Source organism: Phascolarctos cinereus, unplaced genomic scaffold (genome assembly GCF_003287225.1).
Source record: "Phascolarctos cinereus isolate Bilbo 61053 unplaced genomic scaffold, phaCin_HiC Scaffold_2;HRSCAF=192, whole genome shotgun sequence".
Classification (NCBI taxonomy): Eukaryota; Metazoa; Chordata; class Mammalia; order Diprotodontia; family Phascolarctidae; genus Phascolarctos; species Phascolarctos cinereus.
Window position 1 is genome coordinate 45,462,286 of NW_027555625.1, and position 15,481 is coordinate 45,477,766.

General features: G+C 42.2%; 2 protein-coding genes across 5 annotated transcripts in view; both read right to left on the bottom strand.

Moving 5' to 3' along the window:
- The window catches only part of PHLPP2 (PH domain and leucine rich repeat protein phosphatase 2), a 106,172-nt gene extending 102,989 nt beyond the window's left edge, over positions 1-3,183 (bottom strand). For both annotated transcript variants that reach the window (XM_020963607.2, XM_020963605.2), the window contains exon 1: positions 3,010-3,183. In XM_020963607.2, coding sequence (XP_020819266.1) covers positions 3,010-3,111 — 102 coding nt within the window. In that variant the 5' untranslated portion in view covers positions 3,112-3,183. The remainder of the gene's footprint in view (positions 1-3,009) is intronic.
- A 5,038-nt stretch (positions 3,184-8,221) lies between these two features.
- AP1G1 (adaptor related protein complex 1 subunit gamma 1) overlaps positions 8,222-15,481 on the bottom strand; it is a 67,133-nt gene continuing 59,873 nt past the window's right edge. For all 3 annotated transcript variants that reach the window (XM_020963548.2, XM_078149367.1, XM_078149366.1), the window contains 2 exons: positions 14,687-14,785; positions 8,222-12,626 (listed from right to left, as the gene is read on the bottom strand). In XM_020963548.2, the coding sequence (XP_020819207.2) occupies positions 12,525-12,626; positions 14,687-14,785 (201 nt within the window). In that variant the 3' untranslated portion in view covers positions 8,222-12,524. The remainder of the gene's footprint in view (positions 12,627-14,686; positions 14,786-15,481) is intronic.

Consider the following 15,481-nt stretch of genomic DNA (forward strand, 5'->3'; position numbering starts at 1 on the left):
CTTTATCCCAAAGACAAAAAAAATTTTTTTCCCTCAATTCAACCTTATAGAAGAACAGTGTTGAATTCTAATTTTTCGTATGTTTTCCCAATTCTCTTAATCCACAACCATACTAAAAAGATTGGATATTAAGTAAGCTAAATTCTTCTGGCAAAAACCTACCAGTGCTGTGCTCCTATAAGACTCGATGAGGTACTGATGAATTACCTGATGCTTATTTCCTCTCTGAACTTACCTGCTTCATGGTTCCAAGCACTGGCTTACTGCTTGAAATGCTCTAAGCATCCTGGGCTGCCAATCAGATTGTCTCTGGGAGGTTCTTGGCTTTTAAAGTCATCACGTTCCTTGATGCTTGCTAGACTAGGAGCACCCTTTTTTGTCAAAAACATAACATTTTATCCCTACAGTCTCATACACGAGCTGCTATCCAAACAGCTCATCTAAGGGAAAATAAGGCTGTAACCAACCTTTACAAAAGAGAAGTATACAAAGAGAATATTTAAGATTTACAAGATACTTCTGGAAAATAAACCTTTTCAGCCAAGAATTGCAGTTCAGTACTTATCATTTCAGTTTTATATTTCTAAGTGGAGGAAAATGAACAGAAATCCTAGGCTAAAAAAGGAATGAAGGGATCAGGTCAAAGCTGATATGCACTGAACACTCACTAGTTTACCGCCCTACAGGAGTTAAGCATCCTAGAGTGCTGACCTCAGAATCAAGAAAAACTGTTCAAATCCCCCTCAGACAGGGTCTATTACCCCGGGCAAGAAATTTAAAGCTTGCAGTGCTCCAAGCACCTCAATAAGACTAAGTTGGAGAGAGGAACCGATCAGCTTGCTATAGGAGAGGGAATTCCTCACTAGGAGTCTCCTACACCAATGACATGACATCACAGGTGTTTTAAAAAAAAAAAGGTAAAAATAAGGATACTACACAGCATTTAGCACCTAATGAAAAAAGAAACCCACACCCCAGCACATTCTGAATGCAAAATATTTTAAATAGTGAAATTAATTTTCATTCTAAATTTCAAATCAGAAAGGACTAGCTTCATGAACATACATATAAAAATATCATTTTAGTAATCCTTAACCTTATGCATTTTCTGTAGACTTGGAATTGCAAAATGTAAACATGACTGTGTAAAGCAGCTGAAAACCTACTTTCTAAACATCTATTTTCTCTTCAACAGAGGCTCTCCATTTTTTAAAAAAGGATTATTAAAAGCACAAGTCCACTCATATTTTCCTATCTACTTGAAAAAGTGCTATAATATGGGGGAAAACAACTGATAAGTCTGAGAAGCGTTTAAGTTAAATCTACCAAATCTAAAATTCTGTATTATACTCGAGGCCTAAATTGACTATTTTTTAAATACGTGGTTACAACCCCCAAGGAAAGCATATGCAAATTGTTCTCCCCGATAAAGCTTCAGGATCACCCAAACAGAACACTCTACTGTCCCTCACTTAAACAAACTACAAATTCCTTTAGGACAATACTCTCATTTGGTATAAAATACAACCATTCATCAGCTTAAGGGAATTTTTCACATTCTCCCATTGGCTGCCTATTCTATTTGCAAGGGCTACTCAACCTGCGGGCTACTGTAATCAGTAAAGACTGAGACTTAATTACTCTAGAGACCTCACCCTCTACTGGCACCAGCAGAGTACTATAAAGACCAGTTACATGGTTTTCTAAATAAACACCCAGATAAAGTCTTGAGGCACTAAGGGACAAGTTGTCTTCCAAGAAAGGTACTCGGTTCCAGAGCTGCTCTACATTGAAGTCAAAACAGGCCAGTTTGTTTACCTGATAGGACAGAGGGCAATGCCTATCTTTTAGGCCTGCCATTCTCTGGTAAGGAGAGCCTTGCTGAACTTTTTCTTCACTTCAGTATTTCACTAAAATATACAACCGTCCTCACACACCTTACATTTCTGAACTAAAATTCGGAAATCTTTATGTAACTTTGTAATTTATTGTTGTCACCATATGGCAAAACTCAAAAAGTTTATGGAAGAGGAGAGTAGAAGCAAAGTGTGCTAACGTTGGAAGGTGGCAGAAATAACTTTATAATTATATCCTTTTTCATAGCTTAAACAATTTCCCCTACCTGCCCCCTTTTTTTTTCCCCTCCAGAGTTATCTCTCTAACAGTTAACATGGAAAGCTAGATCCTCGCTTGGTCTCCTGCTCCTTTCTCAATCCTTACGGACGACAACCTGAGCTATTTTTTAAAAATCATATTGCATACATCTCTCTTCTGCAACAAGCTGTTACAAAATCCCACCAATTCCTTCTCAAACCATTCTAGGGTAGACTGACTCCATTCAGGCTTGCCCATCTACTTCCCTTACAGCAAGTTTCCCTAATTTATGCGAACACGGCCAGGGGGGTGTGGGGGGAACTGCAGCTTGTACCACCGACACCCTCCCCGAGGCGCTAGCTCCCCGCAGATGCTCCACCGAGCATCCCCTCCCCTGGCCCTTCCTCTCCCGTTCTATACTCGCGCTTCTGGTCGCCCCTTTCAGGGCCCTTACCTGCATCTGTTTTCGTTTCCTCCTCATCCCCTCCCTCCAAAGCCCCACCGCCTGTTGCATAACTGCACCCCTCTATCCCCCCCCCGGTTTTTCCGGTGCTCCTCTTCCAAGCCCAGCTGCGCCCCCCCATCTCCTACCCGGCTCGTGTCGCTGGTGGGAGGCTGGCTAAAGCAAGGATCGCTCCCCCCTTTCTCAGACTCGGCTCTCGCAGCTGGAGACTTTCACGCTCGGGGTCACTTCAGAGCAGCGCCCCGCACACAGTGGCACTTCATAAATCCTCACTGCCTGGGCAGCACCAACCCCCCCTTTTTTCTCCCCGCCCCCCGCCGCGCAGGCTGGACATTTTCGGGCGTCCACCCCCGTCCCCCCGGCAGCAGGGGATGCCGAGGCGGGCCCCGGGGTCCTGGGGAGCCGTGTGGCCGGCCGGCCGCCAGGCCCGGGATGCGCATCCCCCTCCTCACCTTCAGGACTCGGATGCCCCCCGGCCGGCGGCTCGCAGCGGGGGCCTCGGGCGGCTCCGGCGGCTCCAGGGGGCCCGTGGGCCCCGGCTCCACCTCCCCCATCCGCGGCGGCGGCGGCGGAGACAGAGGAGAGAAACGACCGGCGGCGCGAGCGACGAGCGGCGCGAGACGCAGCGCGCGAGACCAGGCGGAGGCCCCGCCCCCGAGGCTCCCTGCGCAGAGCCCCGCCCCTCCCCCCAGCCCGGCCCGGCCCGAGCGCGGAGCGGCCGGCTCGCGCGGTCAGTCCGGGCGGGTGGAGGCCGGCCGAGGCCGCGGAGCTCGGCCCCCGCTCGGCCGCCATTGGCTGAGCGCGCTTCTGGTGACTGGGGCGTGGAGGGAGAGGAGCTTATGCTAATAACATACTGTGACCCCGGGGCCCGAGACGCGGGCGGCGAAGGCTGCACGTGGGCGGGTGGCGCCGGCCCCCCAGGGCGCTCGGCCGGGGGCCCCCGGGTTCCCCGATCCGCTCAAGACGTCACGGGCGGGCGCCCGAAGGGGCCGCTAACCTACCCCGGGGCGTGCTAGGCCGGCCGCCCCCGGGCCGCGAGCAGCCCCAGCAACGGCGTACCTGTTCCGCACCGCTCTCCCGAGGGGCTGGCCCAACTACGGGACTGGGGCGGCTTGTCATTTCTCTTCGGGGTCGTTCCCTTTGAGACAAACAAGCCCTTGCTTCAGAACTGATTTTGAGACTATTTCCGTGCTCCCAGAGCTCTCCCCTACCTTCCTGCCCACCCCTCCCCTCCCCCTCCCCGTTAATTCCGCCTATATTTATCTCTCCAGAAGCCTCCTAAGACCTTGTCCTCACACAGGTGCCAATGACTCATCCTTCAAAAGCAGCTTGTAAGGAATTTGGCAGCAAGAACCGTTAATCTCGGGAGATTTATATAATTAGTAAAGAGAACTATCACCGATTTTCTCTTACTACAGGTTGCCTGGCTCACACCACCCATAATCTGCCTGAAGGGATGATAGACCACCTTTCAAAAATGGATTGGTTATCTTTGCTTTACCATCAGCTACAGACCTCAGAGTATCACTCTCATCTCTCCCAAAGGGCCATTCCTTACAACAAAGGACAAGGGGGGGGGGGGAGGAAACTGATGCAGCAAAACTAATCAAGACACCCAGAAAGTGACATTACAACTTAATCTGTTTCAGGCTACCAGTTCGTTTCACTTCTGAAGCAATGTCATTTAAAAACACACACACACAAAACTAAATAGTCTGACAGAGTACACAGGACCGGGAGCTGGCTTATCTACCATGATGCTGGACAAATCACTTTATAAAAAATGTATATCTACCTTTACAATTGGTCCATTTACTTACTCACGTTTCCATAGTACCCACCTCATAGAGGTAGCTAAGTGGCAGCCTGGATACAGCAATAGACCTGGAGTCAGAAGGACCCAAGTTCAAAGGTGGCCACAATCACTAGCTGTGTAATCCTGGGCGGGTCATTTCTGTCCTTATTGCAAGTGCTTATTCCCTTCCCTTATTCCTTCATATTCTGCTAAGGATCAAATGTATGAGAAGTGCCATACATAGAAATATTACTTGATGCTCTCTCAACACACCTTAATCTCATTTCAATCAGATACAAAGACTCTGAGTGTGGACTGTGGCCATATATAAAAAACTCTCAATGAAGCAGTGCCAATTCAAGAGGATTTCCCCTATGTCTAGGTTTTTGTTTTCAGTCTTTTCAACAAGAATTCTCAGTAAATTTAAGAAATAGATTCTGAGTACAAGAGACAGGTTTACCAGAGATCATACAGAAAGATGACTGAAAAAGCTTAGGTTACTTCCAAATGGAAAGTGAGTTCTACATGCAACTCTGTTCCTATCCTCAAAACACGAAAAGACCCAGAGGAAGGTCTCTAATAAATTGGGACTAATTCCACACCTTTGGAACCTCCCAGTCAAAAGCACCCCTATCCTCCCAGTCTCCCAAGTTACCTGTCTACACCTTCCTTTACTCCTCTTCCCATATACACATCCTCAGTGGACATGCCACACTCATGATTTTGATGATTCCTTCTTACTCAATTACCACTTCTCACCTGAACTACTGCAATAGCCTCCTAAGGTCTCCTGGCCCCAAGAATCTTCCCTCCATCCTCCACTTACCTTCCAAAGTGCTTTTTCCCTAGCTCAGGCTTGATGCCACTCCATTACTCAGACTCCACTGAGGCCCTCTTACCAAGACCCTGCCTATCTTTCTAGCCTTATACATTAATCTCCCCTTCCCACATTCCCCAATTTAGCTAAGTGAGTGCTTTGTCATTCCTCACACTGTCCACTCCCATCTCCCAGCCCCTGCTCTGTTTCCCCCTACCTGGAAAGCATACCCTGTACATCTTAGATTCCTATCTTTCAGAATTCAACAAATAGCCTTTACTGATCCTAGCTAGAGTGCCCTTCCTCCCAAAATGACTTTTCTTCTTTTATTTAGTAGCAACGATGAGGACGATGAGAGTCAACACTTACATAGCACTCCTAGGTTGAAGAGGTGCTTTTATGCACCCCTTCGTTGTACTTAACATTTATGGGAGGCAGAGTGAACAGAAAGCTAGTAAGACCTGATTACAAGGTCTGTGGGTGTGACCCTGGACTTGTCACCACCTCTCAGACTAGCAGAAGTTTCCTGGCATCAGTAACATTACAGGTTCGGTCCCTCCCCCTATACTTTTATGTATAATGGAAGGTCATTTTTTGTCCTTTTATCATTCTACCTTCCCCTGCCTAATGGCACCCAGCACATAGTAGACCTTTATAATAAATGTCTGTTGATTGATTTCATATTGAGGATTTTGAGGACAAGAATGAGAATTCAAAGTGATGACATGATATAAATGGGTTGCAATCAACACTAGTAGAGGGAGTACATACTCCATGGGTGCAAGGACCCCTTTTCATCTTTGTATCCCCAGCCCAAGTATAGAACCTTGGGTGCATGTATACACACACACACACACACACACACACACACACACACACACACACACACACACACACACACACACACACAGTAAGTGTATTTATTGAAGTTCCAACTTGCAAAAGTCCAGAAATCTCTAAGCACATATAGGTTTTCCCTTTACTTTTTGGGTCAGAGGATATCACTCTGGGACCATGGGAAGGGACAAAATAATTAATAGAAAACCAAGGGCCAGGTGAAAACTTGGGTTGTAGTCATCTTTCCAAAATTAAAAAAAAAATCTGAGCCATTTCACTAGACATAAGCTCTGATGAACATTCCCTTCAGAGGCTCTTGGGTTGTGGATCAAATACCTTAAGATGTCATTGTTAACCAATGTGGACTTAATATCAAACCTCTGCTAGCATCCTACTGTGATTCCTCATTGTAGCACTGAGGGGACCCTGAGTACTCAAAGGCTGGTAAATAGGCCACAAGTTCTGGCAAGTCTTGCCCAACTGAAAAGGTTTCAAGAATAATCCAGTAATAGAATATATTTATTAAGGATTAGCCTAGTTAAGTTCAGAGAGTTATCATTAGGGTTAGCTGCAGAGCAGCGAATTATTTGCTCACACAAAGTTACAAACATTCTGCATCAGTGAAGGTGGTACCCAAACCAAAATAACAGATTGTAGAAGTAATATTAAAAACCAATGGTACTTTTAATTTTCCTTCCCCCTAAAAAATCTGAGCCAGTAAATGTAATTAGTATCTCATACATTTGCCCTGAAAGCTCATATTCAGGCCAAGGCTTATTTCTGGAGATAGCCAACAGCTAAAACTATCTCTAAGAGAAAACATCATGAGTAAACACGGGAAAAATGTGTTTTCTCCCCTATTTGGGGAAAAGTAAACACTGCATTTAGATCAAGGCAAGAGGCTTGTCCTGTCTTCTTTCTCCATTTCCACCTTAAGTTTACACTACCAGATGGCCAAGGAGAACCAGGAAAAACACCAAAGAGTGTAAGATGTTTATTTAGCAGCTGTTGAGCACACAGATGCCTTTACCAACTCTGTCTCATTAAAGCTCAAGATAACTTTTATAGCTAATGGTTTAAGGGTCCTATGTGCTTCCACACCTGAAAGTTCCAGCAGGGCATTTCTTCTGTGTCTTAGAAACATCTAAGCCACAGAACACTAACCTGCTTTGGAGATGAATACATAAATTTATTTTAAAGTAAAGAAAATATTTTCCAACTAATATAGCGATGAATAGGCAAGAAACAGGAGATAACATGCTTATTAACTATTACTCAACAGCATTAACTATTTAACATAATTAACTATGTTTTATATAAGTTACATATAATAGTCAATTATATATGTAGCACAATCATATTAATTAAATAATTTTTGTCCCGAGTTAGAGTATAATGTGCTACATGTATTACTTCACAGATATGTGATATTAATTTTGCTAAAGGCACTTTTGCATCATTTCATTACACCACAGAGACTGAAATATTTTCTATTTCTAAATTTCAGTAAAATAAGCAACAACATTTAAGACTAGAGTGGGTTTTAACAGCTTTCAGGAAAAATGATTTGCAGAAATGTTGCTTATTGAAACTGTGCCAAAGGGCACTTTCAAATAAAACTGATCATTTACCAAAGGCAATATTACACAATAACATTTTTAAAATGTTTTCTTAATAAGGGGATCATCTCTGGAAGCAGCAGAGCAATAATTACCTGAAGCTGCCAAATTCATTAGCTACTCTCAGATGCAAGGAACAGAGTTTATATAAATAGACCATATAACAAGTCTCACTTTGGCTGATCAAGCCTTCCCCTTCTCTAGAGAGAACTGAAAATTTCATAAACAAGTCTCATAACCAAAGCCCCATGGCCATCCATTCCTCATAACCACAAAGATTTATATTATATATAACAATTTGTCGATTTGTGTTCATGTGGGCACAACCTATAGAAACAATGAACAAAAGGTAAATACAGAATTCAACATTCACAGAGAGGAATTCATGCCAGGCTGAAGATGTTTTCATTTTCTGCTTACCTTGTATTACTCAGGCTCAATGGCACTGCCAGGCACAACCTGTTCAGGTTGCTATCTCTGGTGAGGTTTCTTAAGATTTTGAAAATGAACAGAGGTTGTTAGTGAGTACAGTTGGAAGACTCAGTTTAAGAACCCATCCTAGTCTTCTGATGCACTTGTAAGAAGCAGCAAAGCAGTTTTAAATCATCGAGTATTGACTTTTTATTATTAGTCACCGTTCATAATTTGTTTCAACCAAAAGACAATACACACAGCAGAATTCTAATGCATCCCATGTAAATGTTTACATCCATTATACTCCTCTCTCTCCTCTAAGACTTATCATTTTAAATTTTTTTACATCTCAAAAATATGTCTGCAATAATTAGAACTTCATCAGGCACCCCACTTGGAAAGAGCCTTTAATATTTTTTTACAGTAAAGGAGATGGGATGGGGCTTGATGTGAAATGGAACTTACAACATCATGAAAGAAAAGGGACTTCACAGGAACAAAGTGAAAGTTCACACAGAAAGGGGTTCAGTGGCTCCTTCCCCTGAAGCCCCCGAACAGAAAATAAAACACAGAACACACAAAGCTCAACAGCAGGTTTGTTTTTTAACTTTTTTTTTCTTTTTTTTAAAAACCTCCTCACTGCTCCATTTTGCAGCAAGAACCAGCCCTGTGGCGAGGAATGCGCTGCCTGTGCAAGCTGCCACAGCATTTCTTCTGTGGTTAAATGTTGAAGGCCTTGCGCAGTTGGCTGAGACCAGTCACTGCTATTGCTTCAAAAAGAATTGGTTCACATTCAGTCCACTAGTGCCCATCTCGTCTCCTCTCTTCCCTCCTCTCCCCAACCAGGGCTGGCTGCAAGAGGTTCGCCCTTCAAGCCTTGGCAGTTCCCTTCTGCAACACCCAAATTTGCAACCCAGCTTACATGAGTGCTAGCACAGGCGCATGTATGCGCGCGCGCGCGCACACACACACACACACACACACACACACACACACACACACACTCTCTCTCTCTCTCTCTCTCTCTCTCTCTCTCTCTCTCTCTCTTTCTCTCTCTTCTTGAATATCTATTTGCTGTTCTCCTGCTGTCGCTTGGTTCAGAACACTGAAATCAAAATACGTTCAAGTAGAAAAAACATTGGCCATTCAACCTCTTCCTTTCCCCCATGTATTCTCTTGGCTCTAATTATTTTCCAATACACAGTATAAGAAGGTAAGTTTAATCTCCAAGTCAGTACCCCCTAACTTATAATTCTTTTCAGAAGGGTATAAAAGTGGGAAGCATGTCATAAAACAGATGCAAATCATTACTCAAAGTCTTAATGACTAAATTCAAAATTCTTTCACACATTAATGGAATAAGCAAGGGGTAGAAAACCATAACTCATCCAAGCAAAAGGGAAAAGAGTATTCCAAATGTTACAATGAGGAATGTTTATTTAAATGAGGAAGATCTCATAGTCAACTGGTGATCTCGAAAGACTATGCCCTAAATATGACATAAAACATTCCATTACACTGTCCTAGCCATTTTGAAATAACAACAGTGGAGCCCTGTGGTAGAAATCTGTCAGAGAGAGCCATTCACAGTTTCATAAGCTTACTTAGAGGAATCCTCCCTTAGGACTGCTTCTGGGGAAAATGCAAGCTACTCTGGAGGAGAGAATGAGGTAAAAGTGCATGTGAAATTGTCCAAGGAAGTGTGTGGGCAAGCACAGCTCCCAACCCCAGGTTTTATTGAAACAGATTAGAGAGTATCTGGCTCCCTACAATGGTCCTCGTAGCTAAAAGGGCCTCCTCTTGGCTCTTCCTGAAATGGTACTCCTAAGGAAAGGAATCACTAAAATGCTGAAATGTTCAAGTGTTCACAGCAATTATGTCAATTCTTCTTTTAGCTGCAAGTCATTCAAAATGAGAGGAGAGCTAATCCAGGTCCCAGAAACTAAGGCACACTGAAGCTTCCCATTATCCTAACATTAGAAAGAGTCTTCACAACCATTAGCACCCTACACAGTTACTTGGCTGCTAATCCTTCAGGAAGGAGCTCTACCACTGGTCAGACAAGTTTGGGCAATATTTCTATGGCTTCCTCTGTCTCCAAATGTATTCATGCACGTCCAGATCAACACTCTCTTGAGTTAAGGCTAAGATATCTTTTTCCTTACAGACACATATATATAGAGGATCACACATGCTACTTCCTCTTGGAATTATGACCCACAAGAGTTGCTTTGTCGATATGGTTCATTCTTTCTAGGCCCGCTATCAGCTGTGTCCTATCCAGATAACAACTCTCATAAATTTTTTCAGCACCTCATCTCAGTTTTTCAACTTAAAAACACGTCACCTATTAGCAAGACAGCAAACAGAGCTACTACCACACAGGAATGAATTCCAATCAAGAAAGCCACACCTATTTATATGTTAATTCTAGCTCATGTTTCACAGCATCCACAACAGCATTGTGGGTGGGGAAAAAAAACCTTTATAACTTTCAAATGCAAAAGCAGACCGGTTTCCTCAAGTTTTCATGAGTCTACAATTTACCAAAGACTATATGCAAAGGTAATATCTGGATGCTTACTTAGTCAATCCTATACCAGTGGAATAAAAGTTCCAGCTGATTTTACTTTCATGCGTCATTCACATTAGCGTGAGTCCAGTCTGTCAGATAGATTAACAATATCCTAGCATCTGATACAGAACTAGGTTTGATAGGGTACTGAAAAATCTTTCAGCCCCAGACTGGTGGAATGAAGAAATAGGTTTTAACCAGTTTTAAGACGGCAGAAAAATTAGTTATCTGTACTGTACTCAATACAGTAGTGCTTATAAAGGATGAAAACTTCAAGGTGGGCACCACTTCCCCCCACTTCTTCTAGAGCCTGAAAGACACAGTACTCACATATTGAATGTACACAGTACACTCAACGTGTACTACAGGAGTCATCTTCACCTCATTACTCTTAACTCAATTCTAAGGTGCAGAGTTTAGTGATACATTGATCCTTTCTAAAAGGCACTCAGCATACCCCACTCAAAAGAGCTGCAGACCTTAGGTCCTTGGCCCACATGTTCATGAAAAAGTTTTCTCCATAGAGAGAACAGTAAACTATTTGTGAAACTCAGGATAAATGAATCCTATCCTATAGTCTCTATGTGACTTTCACTGACACAGGGGGCGAGGAAGCTACAAGGCTTCATTCCAACACCATTAAGTACAATATAGGAAAGATTTCTTTAACTGCATGGTCTTTATTTCAGTGCCAGTGTTACAGATACAACACAAATGTTCCAGTTAGAAGAAGGAATTCAAACGGAATGCCAAGGTCCAAGCCAGGCTCAGGAAATAAAAGGGAGGTTTGGAGTAATGGGGGAAAAGACTCTCCAGTGTGTTCTAGGATGAGTCTAGTATTTACTCTTCATGTGGGCAAAGGGGCTTTGTGTCCATTAGTCTGATCCTTACAACTGGTGCCACCTCTTTCTTACCTGTCTACCATGTTTAAGCAGCCAAGTCACTGGCTGGGATGGAAGGTTTAAAAGAAAAACTGGGGGGGAGGGGGTAGAGGTATGATAGCTGCTCGATTTTTCTTTATAGGTTGTCTACTTCGTAATTTAGGGGAAGAGATTTTGAAAACTGTTTAATTATACATGACTACAGTCAAGGGAGTGGTGAACAAAGGGAACTGGAAGAGCCTTGGAAAATTCTATCAGAAATAGAGCACCATGACTTTCACACCAAATCTCATCAGAAATTTTTTATCACGTCTGTCAAGTGTTTACAATAACCTCTCAAGGCCTGACCTGCTCTTGGTTATCATACAGCTAACGAACATACATGTGTGTGTGTCTGTGTGTATACAGCAATGCACAGAAAAGGCTACTAGGAACCTAATGCCTCTTTCAAACATTGGGGGAACCAAAAGAAAAAGGCAGGGCTCCCTCATGTCCTTTTGATAGATTTCCATCCTGAATGCCAGATGTAAAAAGTGCCTGAAGATGGTAACACAGCTAGTAAGGAATAATTATCCTTACTTCACCCACCCCACAGAGAAACAACAGCAGAAAGAAGGGGCAACCATTTGCTTCAGAGACAGAGCGAGTGTTTTCTTGCCATGAATTCCAGTCTTCTCCTCCAGACAAGCTGCATATTTCCTTAGGGACCCGGCGAATATTCTTTCTGGCTGTGAATGTGGGAGGGCTGGGGGGGGGGGGAGAAAAAAGGGAAGAAGAGGAAGAGTGCACAGTAGCCTCCTGAAGCAGCCAGCCTCAACTGAGGAGGAGAGGAGATTAGTCTTTTACAAGATATGCCTTGAGGTCAGCAGTAACTTTAGGAAATTCCTCCTCAGTAGCTCTCCTCAGCTCCTCATGCCCATGGTGCAGTTTGGGAGGGGAGGGTGGGAAGGGGGGCTTGCCAGGGATCACAACCTCCTTCCCAGAGTTCCTTCGATTGGGTAGGGCGATAGTAAGAATGGTGCCAAAGCCTCATTGCCAGGACTGAGGGGGAAAGTTGTTCACTTCAGCTAGATCCTGCATCGCAGAGCCCTTGTGATTATATGTAAGCTTGATCCTCATTCGGAGCTGCTGCTGCAAAGGTGCAGGGATGCGGGAAGAACAGGAGAGAGAAAAAAACACCCAACAATCAGGATCTTTCATTAAACACTCCTTTAAACACAAATGATACATGACAGTAACATGGCTGTATTTTAACCAAAGCGATGTATACAATTTTAGAATTTTCTCTCTTCTGTAGAAAAAAGGGGTACTGATGAAAACTACTATTACTTTGTATTGACAGGTACAAGCTAATCAATGCTCTCTACAGCACTGCAAGAAAATTTCTTCAGTTTCCATTTCAGCACAGCTTTAACAAAATAAAAGTTTTCCACATATCAGAGAAGCTAAGAAAATAAGCATATATTCTTCTCAAACCAACAAAGAAATGAGGGGTGGCTTAAATGAAATAAGGCTGAAGGTCTAAAATAAATTTACCATGTAGGTGTGTTCATTTTACTTAGAATATATAATTAGAATTTAAATTTAATATGAGATAGGAGTCCTGAAAGGAACAATTTTTTAAAAATCACAGGATCAAATATTTAGAGCTCAACAGGATCTTTGGCACTAATGAGTCTTCATTCTGCAAATGAGAAAACAGACCCAGAGAGTTTCAATGTCTTGGCCCAGGTCACCAAGGCAGCCAGTGGCTGCAGCGAGATTCAAACACAGGTCTTCCTAACCAAGTCCAGTCTTCCATTTATAGAGGCCAACTTCTGTACAGAAACTACCTCTTTCACCTCTCTGTTAAGTTTAGAGTTTTGAATACTGAGTTCTCAAATCCAAGCACTCTTACGTTCAATTGCCTTTTTTCCACATTCACTAGCTTTTCATGGTGAAGCTGTAGGAGAAAAGATCCAAAAAAGGAGAAAGCAACAGCACTACTAAATAAGGAGGAAAACTAATTACTAACACTGCCCATGTACACAACAGGTATTTGATAAATGTCTCTCAAGTAACATTGGTGGATTTTGCAAGCCTGATGAATTTTTTCTAAATATACATTTTATAAAATTTTGTAAAATATGCTACCATCAGCCAATCATTTACAGCAGCCATCTTCTTCATTTAAGAAGGCAAGCTTCTCAAAAATTCTAATTTGGTTAACGTTTCACAAAAGCACTCGTTTCTTCTATCTATACCTAAAAATCATTGTGGTCCATAAAAATGAAAGACACCAAAGTTTTCTTAAAATTGGACCATTAACACAAAGGGTCCCATTGACTGGGAGATGGCTGAACTATATTATATGAATATAATGGAATACTACTCTGCTACAAAAATGAATAATGTGGAATTCGGAAAATCATGACAAGTCTGGAGTAAACTGAAGCAGACTGAAGAAAGCAGACACAGAATACACACCCACACACACCACCCCCAATCATGTAAACAAAAAGAACATGAAAAGCAAGCAAGACTGGATCAGGTAGGTGTCAAAGAGGAGTACTGAACTTGGAGGTAGGAAGATCTGAGTTCAAATACTACCTCGAACCTTTATTAACGGTGTAGCCCTGGGCAAGTCATTTAACCTCTATATGACTCATTTTCTTCATCTGTAAAATGAGGATAATAATAGCTTATTCCTTACAGGATTATTATGAGGTTATGAGGATTAACTAAGATAATATTTGTAAAACACTTTGCAAACCGCTATTATTGGTCCTAGAGAACAGAACATGGAAAATATAACCCTCAGAAGAGATGTGGAGGCCTACAGATGCAAAATATGGCATGCACTGTCAAATCAGACAGAACTACTATGTCATTTGGCTCTGCTGAACTGTTCCATCAAGAACTAACTGTTGTAAAAAAACAAGGTATCACAATTTTTTAAGTTATACCATTAAGATTCCAAAAATATTTTTCAAAGTTTAGCATCACTTCATTGCTCTAGCACATAGTTTCTCCCTCTGTAAAATTACACGGTGTGATGTGATAAACTCTAAGGCTATAAGGAGCTCAGAGCTCTAGAATTCTTTGGTTTTAAGACTAATCTCCAAGAAAAACACTGAAATTAAAGCAGAAATTTAACTTAGGACACATAACTTGAATCTAGTTCAAAAAACCTCCTCTAATGGGCTGCTTACCTTCTGTGGGTTGAGAACTTTAATGACTTGTGTGATGGTCCCGGTGTTAAATGCTGGGACAATGCTGCTGCTAGGAGACAAAAGCTGCAGCTGGAATGTCTGAAAATAGGAATGACAGTCTTTAGAAACAGCAAATCATTCTAACATGGAAATGCATGATTGCACATGTATAACTTATATCAAATTGTTGATCATTGAAATGTCGGGGGTGGAGGGAAAGGGAGCGAGGGAGAGAATTTGGAGCTTAAAATTTTTAAAAATGAATGTTAAAATTTGTTTTTACATGTAATTGGGAAAAATAGAATATTCAAAAATAAAAAGAAATAGCAAACTATCTAATGTTATACATCATACAAACTTCACAGCAGAGAATGATCTGATCAGTCTTATAGAGCCACGTGCTTAGTTGAAGAAATTAAAAACCAGTACAGGATGACAGCTGATGATTCATTCATGTTTGCTTGTTCCCATGTTCTACCACCCAGGCCATGCTCCCCACTCCCATGAAATATCATGGGCAATCTGACACAAACTGGCCATCAGAATACATAACCTTCATCCCACTTCTACCATTAATGGTTAATAACCTCTTCCAGAGTTAGCACACCAGAAGAACTCTTTGGACATTCGTTTTCAAAAGCTAGTCAACCACTTGCTGTTTTTAAAGACCTTATGAGAATTCTTCTGAACTAAACACATGAAAAAACTTATATTAAGCAGACATTGGCTAAATGAATGCTAGATAGAACAGAATACAATTAATAACAGTGACTGAGTATTTCCATAGTATCTATT